The sequence below is a fragment of the Ciona robusta genome, chromosome 5, assembly GCF_009617815.1.
Source record: "Ciona robusta chromosome 5, ASM961781v2".
Taxonomy (NCBI): Eukaryota; Metazoa; Chordata; class Ascidiacea; order Phlebobranchia; family Cionidae; genus Ciona; species Ciona robusta.
In genome coordinates this window covers 3,113,081-3,129,265 of record NC_143239.1, presented here as the reverse complement: position 1 = coordinate 3,129,265, position 16,185 = coordinate 3,113,081, and the positions used below count along the sequence as shown (strand labels likewise).

The following is a 16,185-nucleotide window of genomic DNA, read 5'->3' as shown; positions in this document are numbered from 1 at the left end:
CAAAATGCATTTCAGGTGTGTATTAAAAATATGCCATACAAGTTAAAACGTGGTAGGATTCATTATTTGACCAGATTTAATAATCCAGTTAGTCATTTCCTTGATAAAACAAAATATACGCATATTCTTTGTTAAATGTTCTTTAAAGTCATACAAATTGTAGAATTCAGTCCAAATATGTTATTTAATGAGGCGAACGTTTCAGATTGCATCAATCTCGTGACGTCTTTTCATTTCCGTTATCACTACGAAACAAAACAAACATTACGCAATCTGCTCACGATATTTTTGCCTAGGCTTGTGCGTTAAATCGTATCTACCTCAGAAATAATGTTTCAAATTACAATTAGTTAAGTTTGGTGAATAGAAAAAAAAGGATTTGAACTAAAAGATGTTTTTTTTATGACCTAATCGTCAGAAGGCTTGTCCTTTTGCTGATCTGATTTTGTACGTCTTTGTTTGCTCGACAGGTGAACTGAAAGTGTAATATATGTCATATTAAAATGCCCTACGTGTGTTGCGTGTAGCCTATCTAATGATTATCTATTAAATGTAATAAACACTTAAGCAGTCTATCGACTCTATACCCATCAAACTGGTAAAGTCGCGTATAGCCAAAAAGAAAGACTATGATAAGCCTGTACAAACATATACGGGTTCCGACAAAAATAAGTTCATACACACAACTAAAACAAATCTAATGGTTGAATATTTCGACGTTTGGGTTTTAAATACACCTACTGTCATTCGCTATATCTTCCGCGTCGCTGCTTTGAATCTCCGAAACGGAAGTATCGGTTGTAGAAGATGTTTCATCAGCTGAATCTTTTGGCTTTTGATCCTTTTTGTCTTTTATCGCCAAACTTGTATGTCGTGTACTCAACGCTAAAAAATGTTAATGTAGTTGGGTGGGGGAAGATGGGACACCTTTAGCACATAATATTCAAACATCATGGTTGTGTTTTAAACAATTAACAACGGTCTAAATGGGAGGAGAAAATAGAGTTAAAAGGTGTCCCATCTTCCCCCACCCTACTGTACTTTGCATAGTTTATATAAACTGTAGTAGAACGGGGAAAGACTAGACACCTTTAGTCCATAATATTCCAAAATCCTGTTTGTGATGCTGGTTTAAACAATTTACAACGGTCTATGTAAGTCGTGACGGTACGGTTTTATAACTTTTTGTAACTGCCCGGCCCACTATATCTACTAAAAACATAAAGTAATACTTTCATTATTGGCGTCTAACAAGGAATGCGAGTATTTCGAAACTTTCGAGTCTCCTGTAGCAGCCTTTACACGAACAGCAATCGCAGTTGTCTGTTGAGAAATCGAATCCTGAACATCGTGGATACGAGAAGAGATGTTGCTTGGCAACGGAACCATCTGCATACCACGTTCTACAATTCCTGGAGACTTTTTCTTTTCACCATACTTTTGGCCTGGAGTATCCTTTTTGTTGCTTTCTGATTAATAACAAGCGCTTATAGTTAAAACATGATAAAAATAAGTCTATAGAACTGTGGGATAAACGGGATATACCTTTATCTCATAATATCTCGTATCTTCTGATCGTGTTTTAAACAATTAACAACGCTGCGTTAAAGTCATGGGGCTAAGTTTATAAAAAAATTGTAAACACTCCTTGTTTACTACCAAGTGGAGCGAGGAAATAGAATGAAAGCATGTCTTACCCTAACCTACAATATCTCGTTCTTTTATTTAGTGCTAGATATTAGGAGAAGTGAAACGAAAAAAATAGTCTACCTGCTGCTGGCTTCAGTAATTTAGCACCTGGAGAAAGCAAACCAGTTTGAAAGTTTGTTAAATTTGTCTTAAAACGTTGGGCCGGCGTGTCTTCCGTTGTCGTTGCAACTTCATCGTCAGAATCCGAAATTTCCTTTTTAGAAAAAAGTTAGAAAAGTTTGCCATATCTAACTAAAACTGGGTCGAATTTGTATATCTAGCCAATGCATTCAGCAAAAATAAGTTTAAATGTAGTTATTACGTACGCATCGAGTGGGATAAGATCGGATACCGTTAGCACTGAAACCCTCCATTTTCTGATTGTGTTTTGACGCTCTTTGAGGGGGGTGCAGTTAGTTTTGTAAATATTATTTGTTTACTTTACCAACTGAACAGGAAAACAGAATGACAACATGTTCCGCCTTACCCCATTTTACTATATATGTGTGTATACATGGCCTACTCAATACATACATGGCACATGGCCTACTCAAAATGTATTGAGTAGGCCATGGTGTATAATTATAACATAAACAAATACTTGAGTGATCTCAGCATATGCTGGGTTCCTATACACTTCAACTTCGCTTGTAAATGATTTCTTCCTTGGAACATCTTCAATTACCAACTTTTCAACTTCATATGGTGAAATATTCTGTGCCGACAAAGATTAAATTATTTCACATAGCTTCTCCTCAAATTTATACGGTGGAGGGATCAAGGAAATGCACGATATTTTCTTCCAGTTAAATGTAAATATGTTTTTAACTGTAAGGGTGGTTGATTGTTGCTTTGTCGCTATATCCTGCTTTTTTTGTTTAAAATGTTGCTAAAAATCGTCGATAACCGAAGAAACACATAAAGTTTTATTATTATAATAACGACAAAACCGAATATAGTGACAGAACGACAGACCTTTAAACCAAGAGAAATTGTTACCTTATGAGGTGAAGAACTCTGTTCCTTATCGACGCTTGTTTGCTGGGTTGTCGGATCCCGAACCTCATGCGTATAAGATGATATGTTGCTCGGAACCATCTTCGATTCAGGTCTCACAATTCCACTGGTTTCGTTATTTCCGTCGGACTGTGGTGTTGGAGATTCTTTCTTGCCAATTTCTACAATTGTTTGTTATTAATATTGTTTATCCTCGCTACTTATAGTAGCTATACGAAAGGCGTTCTGTTTTAAGCACTCTTCCTGCCCGTTTATACACGAGTTACCATACATTTAAAAATAAAACATAATTTATTTTTATTTTTTTACTATGGCTGACAACTTTGACAACCCATTAGTCACCTCTTGGTTTAAAGAACCTCTGTGTACGTGTGTTAATACACATACGCCCACAGTGGCAGCAACGTCGCACCTCGAACTCATAGCACCTATAGGCTATAAAGGCGGGCGCGCTACCGGTGTTTTATTACGATGCGTAATAGGTTTACAAATGGCTCAGTATTTACCCTTTAAACCCCTAATCATATGGTTGCATTACTTTATGAAATAAAAAACACAGAACTTACCCATGGTTACTTCCGATAGTTGTGAACCTGGAGACGGTTCATCACTTCTGATAGAAGTTAAACTAGATGTAAAACGTTTTGTTGGCGTTTCGTTCGTATTCTCATTATCATCATCCGGATCCGAAATTTCCTGTGATGTTAAATTAATATATGGTAGCATATAGTAGGGTGGGGTAGGATGGTTCATGTTTTCTTCCTATTTTCTCGTCCCATTTGGTAGTAAACAAAGGATATTAATAGCTAAAATAGTTCAATATTTTAAGCAGGATTAGCACATTTTGGATTTAGGTTCATATTGAATATTATGTGCTAAAGGTGTCGCATCTTCCCCCACCCTATATACTATGTGTTTATTAATAGGAAAAAATACTTGAGTGATTTCAGCATATGCTGGGTTCCTATTCACTTCACTTGTGAAAGTTTTTCTTGGAGCATCAACTTTCGGTTCATCTTCTTTATTTCGTTCCACCTTCTGTGTCGACGTAATTGGTAAAAAGAAATTTGACACGCTTGGATTTTCGTCATCTGGAATCGGATATGCAGTAGGGGTGAGATTGGACACGTTTTTTATTTTTGTTCTCATTCGTTAGTATAAGCAAAAAATATTTACAGAAATATATAACTGTACCCTCACGACTCTTAAAGGGCATTGTAATTGTTTTAATCACAATCATGAAACATGCGTTATTTAAATGGTAACGTTAAACTATATTACCCCACAGTACTATATAATTCATAACAACGTGGACACTATAGTAAGTGAACACCCTTGTTATAACGACTGTATCTGACCCCACGGGAGGGAAAATAAGTTACATTTATTCATTTATACATTCAGGCCTCTAAAGTGAACAGCTTCAGAACAACAAACAGAAAATGTAGGTTACCTGGTTGTCTTGGAGATGGACTCCGCGAGTCATATTGTTTGCTTGGTACATATGAAGAAAGAAAACTTTTCTTTGGGGATTCATTTTTCATTGTAACATTTTCGTCGTTTTCGTTCTGTTTATTCTATCAAATATTTTTTTTGTTTTTATACAGTTTAACAGTTCAAAAAGTAAAACCTGGAAAATATAAACACCACGACGAATATGCTTATCCATGCTATAGGATTTACAAATAAATAAACAGCACGTTTATGAGAACACATGATGTACCTGAATGAATTTTGATTTGAACAAATTTTGTTGCATGTCATTATTGGACGATGTCGGATTATCCATATCTTGTTTAGCATTTGTATTTTCTGCATTTTCTCCAGGCCCTTTAATGGCTCTCAACATTGAAGAGTTAAACATTTCTGGGTTCTCAGGGTCGTCTTCTGCAACGACTAATATGTTCCGTTTATTGCTATGGTAGGGTAGGGGAAGATGGGACACCTTTAGCACATAATATCCAAATATCCTGATCGTGTTTTAAACAATTAACAACGGTCTATGGGAGTCGTGAGGATACGGTTTTATAATTCTTTGAATGTTTTTGTTTACTACCAAAGTGGACGAGAAAATAGAATGAATAGGTGTCCCATTTCCCCCAACCCATACTTGGTATAAAAGAAAGAAAGCTTTTCCTTGATGCATCGTTTTCCATCGTAACAGTTTCGTCGTCTTCGTTTCTTTTATTCTATTAAATTGTTTCATACAGTTTAACGGTTAAAAAGCAAAATATGAAAAATGTATACACCACGACCTACATATGCTTATCTAAGTATAGCATTTGAAAATAATTTAACAGCACGTTTTCTAAGTTGGCCTAATGTACCTGAATGAATTTCGATTTGAATAAATTTGGTTGCATGTCATTATTGGACGATGTCAGATTATCCATATCTTGTTTAACATTTGTATTTTCTGCATTTTCTCCGGGCATTTTAATGGATCTTAACATTGAAGAGTTAAACATTTCTGGGTTCTCAGGGCCGTCTTCTGCAACGGCAAATATGTTAGGGAAAGATGGGACACCTTATGCACATATTATCCAAGTATCCTGATCGTGAGTCGTGAGGATACGGTTTTATAATTCTTTAAATATTCTTTGTTTACTACCAAAGTGGACGAGAAAATAGATTGAACAAGTGTCCCATCTTCCCCCCACTGTACTATATATCTATTAATAAAAAAATACATTGGTTTTCGGTAAAGGACAATACTAGCTTACCCGCAGAAGGATTTGTTGTCGTTTTAGTTGCGGGTTGATTTTGTTTACTTGGTACATATGAAGAAAGAAAACTTTTCTTTGGTGTTTCGTTTTCATTTGTTACATTTTCGTTTTCATTGTTGCGTTTATCCTATAAAACATTTTTTTCCTACAGAAATTTCTAAAGAAATTTATACAGAAATTTCTAAAGAAATTTATACAGAAATTTCTAAAGAAATTTATACAAAAATTTCTAAAGAAATTTATACAGAAATTTCTAAAGAAAAAAATTTCTAAAGAAATTTATACGAAGAAAAACTCACTTGTAGAGAAGATATATTATATACCTGAATTAATTGGGATTTGAATAGATTCGTGTTTTCGCCATTTTTAGGTGTTACTGACTTCTGTAATCCTTGTTTAGCCTTAGGACTTTCCGTATCTTTTTTTCCGATCTCATTAACGATTTGCAATGCTACGGAGCAAGTTACAATTAGATTGTCAAACTTTCTAAATATGTATTAAAATTAAGAGAAAAACTAATAATAACAATTTCATTCCACACTTCGAATACGCAGGACGACTATCGCCGAAGACGGTGAATTGTAAAATTAATACACATTAGAGGAAAATAAACGTTCATCATAAAATACTACTATAGCTCATAAAGCACTACCGCATCCAGTTTACAAAACACCTTTAGGTGTGTATGAAACAGGACGTTATAACGACCACGCAAGGATAAATAGGTTACAACCATTCATTTAACTCAGCTAAAGAAACAAATTTCTTTACCCGATGACTTTTTCCCTGTAGTTTCTTCGTTGGTGCGTCCATCTTGTTTACTTGTTTTCTTTCGTATTTCGTTTTCGACGGTAAGACGTGCCTCGTCATTGTCCGAACTCTTAAACATGCAGCCAAGGAATTTTATTGCTAATGTTTTCGGCATATTTTAGCCGTCAATATATACTTGATTATATCATTTTATTGTCACCCTCATTCAGACAGATATTGTGGGAATGGAACAAATCTGGACTAATTCCAAGGTCCTTAACAGGAAACTTACCAAATAAAAGAATGTTTAAAAAAAAGAATATTTAAACAATTACCTCGCTCGAGTCAGTGGAGTCACTATCCTTGGTTTTCCCTGTCTGCACGCCAACATTTGCTGTGTCTATCTTATCCTTTAATTTATGCTTTTTTATTTTCTTCTTTTTTTTCTTCAACTTTTTCTTCAATCTCGAAGGTTTTAAAACCGCAGTACGTAATTTGTAGATGTCTAAAATTCGGATTTGGCAGTTAATTTTTATGGACTAAAGGAAAGAAATTTTTCAATTTGCTTGGCTAACCTGAGCTTAACATGTCCGCTTTTTCTCTTATTAGTCTTTCAGCACTGAAAATAGAAGTTTGCAAGAAATTATTTTTCAAATAGGCAAGTGCGAGCAAATTGTATACAGGTTTTGAATGAGTTTTTTATGTATGAGTGGGGTGGGGGAGACAGGTTACCATTAGCACATAATATCGAAATATCCTGATCGTGTTTTGCAGAATTGACAACGGTCTATGGGAGTCGAGAGGATGCGGTTTCATAATGCTTTAAAAATTCTTTGTTTAGTATTCCATGTGGGTCAAGAAAATAGAATAAAAGATGCCCCATCTTTCCCCCACCTTCTATATACCTTTTTTGTTTCACAGGCAAAGCTTCATTTCCTAGTAATCTTACGGGGAAATGGTATCTTACTTATATTCGCAATGTCACGGCTGGCTGACTGCCAAATTTATTTAAGTTTAAATATCTATGTTTCTTTGCTTCATTGAGTTTCTTTACGTGGCAATCTCAGTTTATTCTTGGCGCATAATTTTGATTTCATTTAAGTAAAGGATTGGCATTAGAGGTCAGAGGTTACATTCTCTACGTGGTATGTTCGTGTATTTTCTTTGTATTTAATTTATACTAATATTCTTCTCATAATTGCAGATTTCCCACGATTGTTTGTATTATTATTTGCAACTTTTAAACGCCGAAAATTCAGGTATTAATTTAGATTAACATCGCTGTTTTAAATCCTGTGTATATATATTGACGTGTATTCCGTTTCTTTTTAGTTACCGCATGAATTACAACCAAACGAAGCTGGTTAGCATAATAAAGCGCGTCCAACTGAAGAGCGTGTAAGGAGTGCCGAGTCCTTTAGGCAAAAGAACGTCTGCAGCCGCGACAGTAACTGAATTCGCTTGAACGCCGGAAGCGGTTGCAGCAAGGAAACCGACGTTGAAGAAGCGAATACTTAGTTGTATATATAAAAAATCGAAGCTTAATGGAAGAAGAAAACATGAATGCTATAGATGATCGTAATGTGACAGTACGAAGGAAACAGACAACTTGTTCTGACACCGACCAAATGCTACATTGGAGAGAAGCCGAAAGTTTCTTAAGATCCACGGTGAACCGACTAGAAGAAATTACGATCACTGCAAACGACAAAAACGACATACAGAAAGCGACAAGTGACGTGTTCGCTGCAAAGAGAAAGTTTGACGATGTAATGTCAACAATACCGCGGAACACGCTGAGCTCGTTGCTAAAAGAAGTAAAGATATTGAAGCATTGTTTGCAGAGGTAACAAAGAATGCAAGACTTGCGGTACAATCGTTTAGAGAAGAAGTCTTGTCGATTAAAGCTAGCTCCAGGTCAAGCCTTTCGTCAAAGCGGTCTGTGGTAGAGACCGTAGAAAAATCCCTGAAGAAAGAAAAATATAAACAAGATATCGAAGCGGCTGCGTTGAAAGCAAAGTTGGCCTATGCCGCAAAAAGGTACGAACTGGAGGCCATTAAGTTGAAAACGGAGAAGCAACTCAAAGAAATAGAAATAAACCAAGAAATTGCGGAGAGAGAGGCAATTTCATCGGCATGTTTAGACGCCCAGAGGCTTGAGAATCCATTCGGCATCCATGATGAGGAAATCGCATTACCGGCAATAAGTAAGTTAACAAAATATGTTTTGCCTGAAGAAAACTCCGCGAAAAGGCAGGAGGTACTGGAAAGCGAAGAATTGTACTTACCCAAAGTTCCAACTTGTAGTAACGAAGTGAACACAAGTTTAACTTCAAAGTACGACATATCACCAAATTATAATAAGAGTGGATTCTCGTCGTATCGTTTACCTGATGTTAAAGTCGAGGTTTTTGACGGCAATCCATTGCGATTCCCTGCATGGGAAACTGCATTTGATGCACTGGTGGAAAACACTTCTACGTGTACCGCACAACGGCTGAACCTACTGCAACACAATGTTCGAGGTGAACCGAAAGCCATGATTGACGGGTTGTTCTTGTTGCAAACTGAAGACGCGTACCGAGAAGCGAGAACCAAACTAAAAGAACGCTACGGTAACAATATGTGGCACTTTCTTAGACAAAATACACGCCTGGCCCAAAATCCCACCGAACGACGCAAGGGCTCTTAGAGTGTTTTCAGACTTCGTCAACCAAGTCGTCGTGGCCAAAAGAAAGTTTAGCAATTTAAACATTTTAGACTTTCCAACAGAAAGTGCAAAAATCGTTACCCGACTACCACCACATATATCTTGCAAATGGAAAGATACCGTGATTTTGTGGAAGACAAAACACAATGGTTCCTACCCTCCGTTCGAGACGTTGGCTAAATTTATCACTGATCATGCGGAACGTGAAAACATCCCAGAGCTACAAGGAGTTTATGCTCAGGTGAAGGGTAGAAGGCAAAACGACATGACAAACCCACGAGGAGTCAATTCGTTCGCCGCATGGTCAGATAGTTCGTCTTCAGTCCCAAAATGCTTTTACTGCAAGAAATACCATCACTTGGATGAGTGTAAAGATTTCATGAATATTACAAGAACGGAACGGATCAGTTTTCTACGAACTAACGGTTTGTGTTATGCCTGTGGATCAAGTCAACGGCATAGCGCTCGTGCATGTCGCCAACGAGCCAAGTGTCGAGTGTGTAAAAGATGTCATTTAACCCCTCTGCACATATTTAGAACTTCTGAAGGTGCACAGTGCAACTGTACAAACATGTGCGAGAACCTAGTAAACGGTGACGATAGCTCAATGATTCTACCGGTCTGGATCAGGCCGAAATCTCGACCAGAGAAAGAAGTACTGTGCTATTGTATCTTGGACCCGCAGTCGAATACTTCATTTATTTCGGACCAACTTCTTTCTAAATTGGGTGTGTCGGCGGTACAAACGTATATCAGTTTAAGCACAATGGCTGGTAAGAATTGCATTACACCAAGCAAGAGAGTGGTAAAGTTGGAGTTATTAAACTTTGACCGCACCGTATCGCTTCCCTTGCCTACCATGTTCACAAGACCAGAGATACCAGCTAGTCGGCATCAAATACCAAGGCCCGAATATGCTCAGCGGTGGCGACATTTAGCAAAAGTAGCCGATAACATTGTACGTTACAAACCAAATGTACCTGTTTGTATTCTTCTAGGAACCAATGTTACTCAAGCATTACGACCCCGTGATATAATTGTTGGGAAAGAAAATGAACCATATGCACAGCGCTCTCTTCTGGGATGGGGAATTGTTGGGTCAATTTGTGACAAGCATCAAGGCAAGAGAAGAGAAGTGGTTTCGCACCGATGCGTTGGTAACACAAGCAATAGAGGTGTAAGGTTAGTGAAATTTACTGTGCCACGGGTATCCAAAGAAATACTAGACCCCATAAAACTCCGTAAGTGGTTGGAGATGGATTTTAACGAATACAATATAAACGATCAACCAATATCACGTGAAGACCGACGGTTTATAGATATCCTACAATCGAGTACGTTTCAACGGCCAGACGGGCATTACGAAATGCCCCTCCCTATGAAAATGGATAAGGTTCATTTACCGAACAACCGGCCTTTAGCAGAGGCAAGATTAAATCAACTGAAACGGCGGTTTAATCGAAAACCCAAGTATAAGGGAGATTACATCACATTTATGAGAAATGTAATTGATAAGTACGCAGAAAAGGTTCCTTCCAATGTATTAAACGATAATGACGGTCAAGTAAATTATATTCCCCACACAGGAGTTTACCACCCGAAGAAGCCGAACAAGATTCGAGTTGTATTCGACTGTGCCGTCAAGTATCAGGGAATTTGTATTAACGATATTCTGCTGCAAGGGCCAGATATGCTAAATGGTTCAACCGGTGTACTTTGCAGATTCCGAAAAGACGAGGTCGCGATCACCGCCGATATAGAAGGCATGTTCCATCAGTTTTACGTCACCGAGGCCTTTCGAGATTTTCTACGTTTTCTTTGGTGGAAAAATGATGACGTGGAACAGGAGATAGTGGAGTATCGAATGAAAGTACACATTTTTGGTGCAACGAGTTCTCCGGGTTGTGCAAACTTTGGTTTGAAACGTGCAGCAGATGACGGTGAGTCAGAATTCGGTTCTGATGTTGCAAAATTTATTCGTCGAGATTTTTATGTCGACGATGGAATTACGGCAACTCCAGATAGCCAATCAGCTATTTCTTTGATTAACCGAAGCCGACGACTATGTGCAAAAGCAGGTTTACGTTTACATAAATTTACAAGTAACAGCCGGGAAGTCCTGGCAAGCATTCCCGTGGAAGATCGCACGTCCGATCTGCAAGCGGTGGATTTGAACAAGGTCCAGCTTCCATTACAGCGAGTTCTGGGTATTATGTGGAACATAGAAAATGACGTATTTTGCTTTAGGATGCAAATAAAGGATGTTCCTCTAACTCGCCGGGGAATGTTGTCAACAGTAAGCTCTATTTATGATCCTTTATGTTTTGTTGGTCCTGTACTTTTAGAGGGAAAGCGGATAGTTCAACAATTGTGCAAAGAAGGGGCAGATTGGGACGATCTTGTTCCAAACGACCTACGATATCGTTGGGAGCGATGGAGAAACGAACTTCAAGACATTGAGAACCTTAAAATCAATCGATGCCTGCATCCTGTCCAATTTGGAACAGTTCTACGAAGAGAAATACATCACTTTTCTGACGCGAGCAATGTCGGTTACGGCCAATGTTCGTATATTCGTCTTCTCAACGGCGAAGGTAAGGTTTGGTGTTCGTTTCTTATAGGGAAGTCCCGGGTCGCTCCATTAAAGCCTATGACTATACCCAGACTTGAGCTGACGGCAGCACTTGTGTCAGCCAGAATGAGCAAGTACTTACGTTGGCAATTGGATATAGCCAATTATGAAGAATATTTTTGGGTAGACAGCAAAGTGGTGCTGGGTTACCTGGCAAACGATGTAAGGCGATTTCATGTTTTTGTAGCAAATCGCATTCAACAAATTAATGATTTAACCGAGCCAAAGGGTTGGTATTATGTGTCCTCTAAGGATAATCCGAGCGATTGCGCAAGCAGAGGTATGAAAGCGTGCCAGCTGACATCTGAGTCTCCGTGGATACGTGGACCAGAGTTTCTATGGAAAAGCGATCTTAATCTCAATGATGTAAACGCTGCACCATGTACTGAGACAGACGAACGACTCATCAACGACGAAATGAAAAGATCTTGCAGTTTACAAACACGTACGTTAAAAGCCGTTTTTGAACCAGATAGGCTAAGTCACATATCAACTTGGTTTCGCGCCAAACGAGCAATTGGCAATTGCATGATCTTGTTGTACAAGTTTAAACAAACGAATAGTCAAGTGTATATAAACACTGACCTGCTGAAAAAGGCTGAAAGTGTTATTATTAAGATGGTACAGGCTGCTTATTTTCCCGATGAACTACGATTATTATCTACTGTTAACACGTCTTATACCCAGTCAAACAAACGAGATGTTATTTTAAAACGAGGAAGCTCGCTGTACAGGTTAGATCCTTTCCTTGACGACCAAGGTATTATACGGGTTGGGGGGAGGTTATTAAATACGATTTGCAGGTTTGAAATTAAGCATCCTGCAATTATTCCCAAAAGGTCGCATGTAGCAAAGTTATTGGTGCGACATTTTCACGAGAGTGTAAATCACATGGGGAGAACCACTACTCACAATTCTATTCGTCAAAATGGGTTTTGGATTGTTAACGGATCTTCCTCAGTAGCTCATTATATTTCCGAGTGTGTTTTATGTAAACGGCTAAGGGGGAGAGTTGAGGTGCAAAAAATGGCAGACTTGCCTGCTGACCGTGTCTACGTAGGACCTCCATTTTTGTATTGTGGGACAGATTGTTTTGGGCCTTTCTCTATTAAAGAAAGACGCTCCACTTTAAAGCGTTACTGCGTAATTTTCACGTGTCTAAATTCCAGAGCTGTCCATATCGAGTCGCTGAACTCTATGGATACGGATTCATTTATTAACGGGCTTCGGCGATTCTTAGCTCGAAGAGGCCCTGTTGCACAAATTAGATCGGATCGAGGAACAAATATAGTTGGTGCATGCAATGAACTGAGCGCTGGTTTACGTGGCTTGTCTCAGGAACGTATTCTGCAATATCTTTTAGCTAACAATTGTGATTGGATAAGTTTTAAGTTTAACGTTCCTCATTCCAGCCACATGGGAGGTGTCTGGGAACGCCAAATTCAAACTGTTCGACGCGCATTGGACCCCTTGCTTATGCAACTCGGGACCCAACTAGATGATGAGTCTTTCCGAACGTTTCTGGTGGAAGTGGAAAGTATAGTAAATTCGCGCCCTTTAACCACGGACAATCTATCAGAACCGGGTGCACCCGAACCTTTAACACCAAGCCATCTACTAACTATGAAAATAAAACCATTACTTGCTCCACCAGGTGTGTTCCAGCGGGAAGACCTATATGTGCGACGAAGGTGGAGGCGCGTTCAATATTTAGCCAACGAGTTTTGGGTTCGATGGCGGAAAGAATTCTTACAATCTTTGCAGAAAAGAAACAAGTGGCAAAGAAGAATGCCGAACATTGCAGTCGATGACATTGTATTGTTAAATGATGACCACGCACCACGATCGAAATGGGGTTCTGGATACATATCCATGTCCAGATGGAATTGTCAGAAAAGTACAACTGCTACTGAGCGAGCGCGAACGCGATGATCAAGGAAAGCGAATTTCGGCTCCATCTATACTCGATCGACCGATATGTAAACTTATTGTATTGCTTAGAGCGAGTGACGAAAAAGCATTACAAATTGCAGAAGATGTTGCAAAAGATTCCTCGACGGGGAGCCATGATGACGAGCCACGCAGTGCTTTAACAATTGATTAAACTCGCAAATTCAAAGTATATACATTTCTTTTTGTAAAACTGTATTGCAGCGTATAATCGCATAACCGTTGTTAACTTAAGTATAAGCCGTAGCGTAGTTACAATTGGTGCTACATTCTATGTTAATGTTATCATGTTGTGTAGAAAAAATATGTCTTTGATATTTTTGAGGAGCCATGTCACGGCTGGCTGACTGCCAAATTTATTTAAGTTTAAATATCTATGTTTCTTTGCTTCATTGAGTTTCTTTACGTGGCAATCTCAGTTTATTCTTGGCGCATAATTTTGATTTCATTTAAGTAAAGGATTGGCATTAGAGGTCAGAGGTTACATTCTCTACGTGGTATGTTCGTGTATTTTCTTTGTATTTAATTTATACTAATATTCTTCTCATAATTGCAGATTTCCCACGATTGTTTGTATTATTATTTGCAACTTTTAAACGCCGAAAATTCAGGTATTAATTTAGATTAACATCGCTGTTTTAAATCCTGTGTATATATATTGACGTGTATTCCGTTTCTTTTTAGTTACCGCATGAATTACAACCAAACGAAGCTGGTTAGCATAATAAAGCGCGTCCAACTGAAGAGCGTGTAAGGAGTGCCGAGTCCTTTAGGCAAAAGAACGTCTGCAGCCGCGACACGCAAAACATTAAAATGTCAACAAACTTTAATTAAAACAAAATTTGAATGTTAGTTATTTACCCTGTGCTAACTTAAAAACACTAAAATGCTAAATGCTAACTTAGAAACACAAAAATGCTAACTTGGAAACAAATATTTTGAGGAGAAGTCGAAAGATGACTTGCAGGACAACAACGAACACGGCCGTCGTTGTTGCAGTGTAGAGAACTATTCGTGGCTCCGGGTTTAGTGGTGGGATAACTATATGAATGAATGAATGATTAAATTGACGAATGACTTCAGTTTCTTCAGTTACGTCTACAAAGATCAGAGCAGTATATAAAGTCGTTTGTTAATAAAATAAAAGTACAAATCTTATTCGGTATAACAGAGATGACCGTTACTTCCCTAGGAACAGCATAATGTAAAAAAAGAATAATGCAATTAAAAAACATTAAATCAGAATGAAGTATGCGTGAAGACCCGTACAATAAAATTACGAATTTGAAAAGAAGACATAAAAGGCTATACCCGCTTCAATAACCACATATAACAGTCTACTTACAAGATGGTTTTTGACATAGGATTCTTCCAAAGGTCTCTTCACAAGGCACAACACGCCACAAATATATCGGGTCCGCGTAAAACTCCGAACCCATGACCACACAGTCAAATCCAGGCTCTTTGGGGGGATGGGGTTCGTATATTCCCCATTGAGTTGCACCAGTTGAAGCGAGGCTGCCGTCCGCCCAAGTAAAGGATGTAGAATTAGGAGCTGTGCGTTTGAGTCCGATGTAAAATGAAAACGGCAAACCTAAGAAATAAGATTGAAATATGAACATTTGGTAGTCTTTTAGTAGGGTGGGGTAGGTTGGAACACCTTTGGCTCGTAATACCCAAATATCCTAATCGTGTTTTAAACAATTACCAACGGTCTATGGGAGTCGTAAGGATATGGTTTCATAATTCTTTAAATGTTCTTTGTGTTCTACCAAACTGGACAAGAAAATAGGAATGAAAATGTGTCCCATCTTCCCCCACCCTACTATATAATTATTCAAACACGATAGCAAAAATCTCAAACAACAAACATGAACGAATTACCACAAAAAAACATATATACTAATGCATTCGTACTTATATATAACTAACCTGGTATAACTCCAATATGGTTGACAATGAATCGATGAACTGAAGTTGAGTTTATAACAGCGGGTATTGCTCCGTACAGACGACATTCCTGCTCTGCGTCTCTGTAATTTTCCACGTAAGTCTTATCTATGAGGTAATCCGTTCCCCGCAGCGAATACCATGATCGAATGCCTGCTTCGTGACCATATACTCCGACAATGACAACTGCTAAGAAATAAAAGCGAAGCCTAGGAAACATTTACGGAAGCTGGTTGGTCTAAATTGCTGACAATTTTGATAAACGTGCGAATGTTCTCTTGGAGGTTAACATACAATAACAAGTATTTGCATGACTGTATAATCTTTTTTTTTATGTTTTTTTCAAATTGTTAAACCATAGTTACATCTTTGCCGAAAAAGCTATAATTTTAATTTGTATTTATATTTTCCTAAATAACAACAGAAGATGCTGCCGATTTCAATTACTGCCTGCTGAAGCTGAAACCACGTAAAAGCGTCAAAACGTCATTGCAAATTTGATTTGGCAGCGATTTAGCAGTTCGTTTAAGCTTCCGGGGCAAATTCAGGCAAACCGGCAAAAATCCGGTGTGATTCAGTGGGCGTACTATTTAGCACACGGTGTTACGCTAAAACAACCAACGGAATATTCAGTTATTTTATATGATAGTTTACCTGTGGTTGTTCAGAAAATCGCCGAGATCTTGTTTAAAATTAGCAGAAAACTTGTGGAATGAGTGATTCAATGCATATATTTATATATATCCTAATGTTTTGCCTGA

General features: G+C 38.2%; 2 protein-coding genes across 3 annotated transcripts; one reads left to right on the top strand and one right to left on the bottom strand.

Annotated features, from left to right (window-relative positions):
* Positions 1–5: 5 nt before the first annotated feature.
* LOC149735623 (uncharacterized) lies at positions 6–16,183 on the bottom strand. Of its 2 annotated transcripts, none has more exons than XM_089878646.1 (19): positions 16,079–16,183; positions 15,407–15,610; positions 14,820–15,068; positions 14,398–14,515; positions 6,758–6,801; positions 6,518–6,687; positions 6,204–6,312; positions 5,756–5,883; positions 5,430–5,559; positions 5,034–5,197; positions 4,160–4,283; positions 3,643–3,797; positions 3,273–3,402; positions 2,689–2,867; positions 2,291–2,404; positions 1,771–1,903; positions 1,233–1,469; positions 742–885; positions 6–475 (listed from the first exon to the last, which is right to left on the bottom strand). In XM_089878646.1, exons 3-19 carry the CDS (start codon positions 14,911–14,913, stop codon positions 408–410), a joined length of 2,241 nt encoding a protein of 746 aa, XP_089734772.1. In that variant the 5' UTR covers positions 14,914–15,068; positions 15,407–15,610; positions 16,079–16,183; the 3' UTR covers positions 6–407. The 2 variants fall into 2 exon arrangements, with proteins under 2 accessions (XP_089734772.1, XP_089734771.1); XM_089878645.1 differs by lacking the exon at positions 16,079–16,183 and having other exon boundaries at positions 6–245; positions 408–475; positions 15,407–15,539.
* Positions 7,165–14,218, top strand: LOC149735624 (uncharacterized). The gene is given in 5 exon segments (XM_089878644.1): positions 7,165–7,327; positions 7,387–7,441; positions 7,515–7,967; positions 7,970–8,804; positions 8,806–14,218. Coding segments are annotated over 3 exon segments (5,727 nt in total). The 5' UTR covers positions 7,165–7,327; positions 7,387–7,441; positions 7,515–7,726; the 3' UTR covers positions 13,457–14,218.
* Positions 16,184–16,185: the final 2 nt, after the last annotated feature.

What these genes read in the sequence shown, in the direction of transcription:
- LOC149735623 (XM_089878646.1), bottom strand. Translation starts at nt 14,913, where the DNA reads ATGGGTTCGGAGTTTTACGCGGACCCGATATATTTGTGGCGTGTTGTG. An exon ending in TCCATCTCCAAGACAACCAG is followed by an intron (nt 3,798 to 4,159) that starts GTAACCTACATT and finishes ATCCGATTCCAG; the next exon opens with ATGACGAAAATCCAAGCGTG. An exon ending in ATTACTGAAGCCAGCAGCAG is followed by an intron (nt 1,470 to 1,770) that starts GTAGACTATTTT and finishes GTTATTAATCAG; the next exon opens with AAAGCAACAAAAAGGATACT.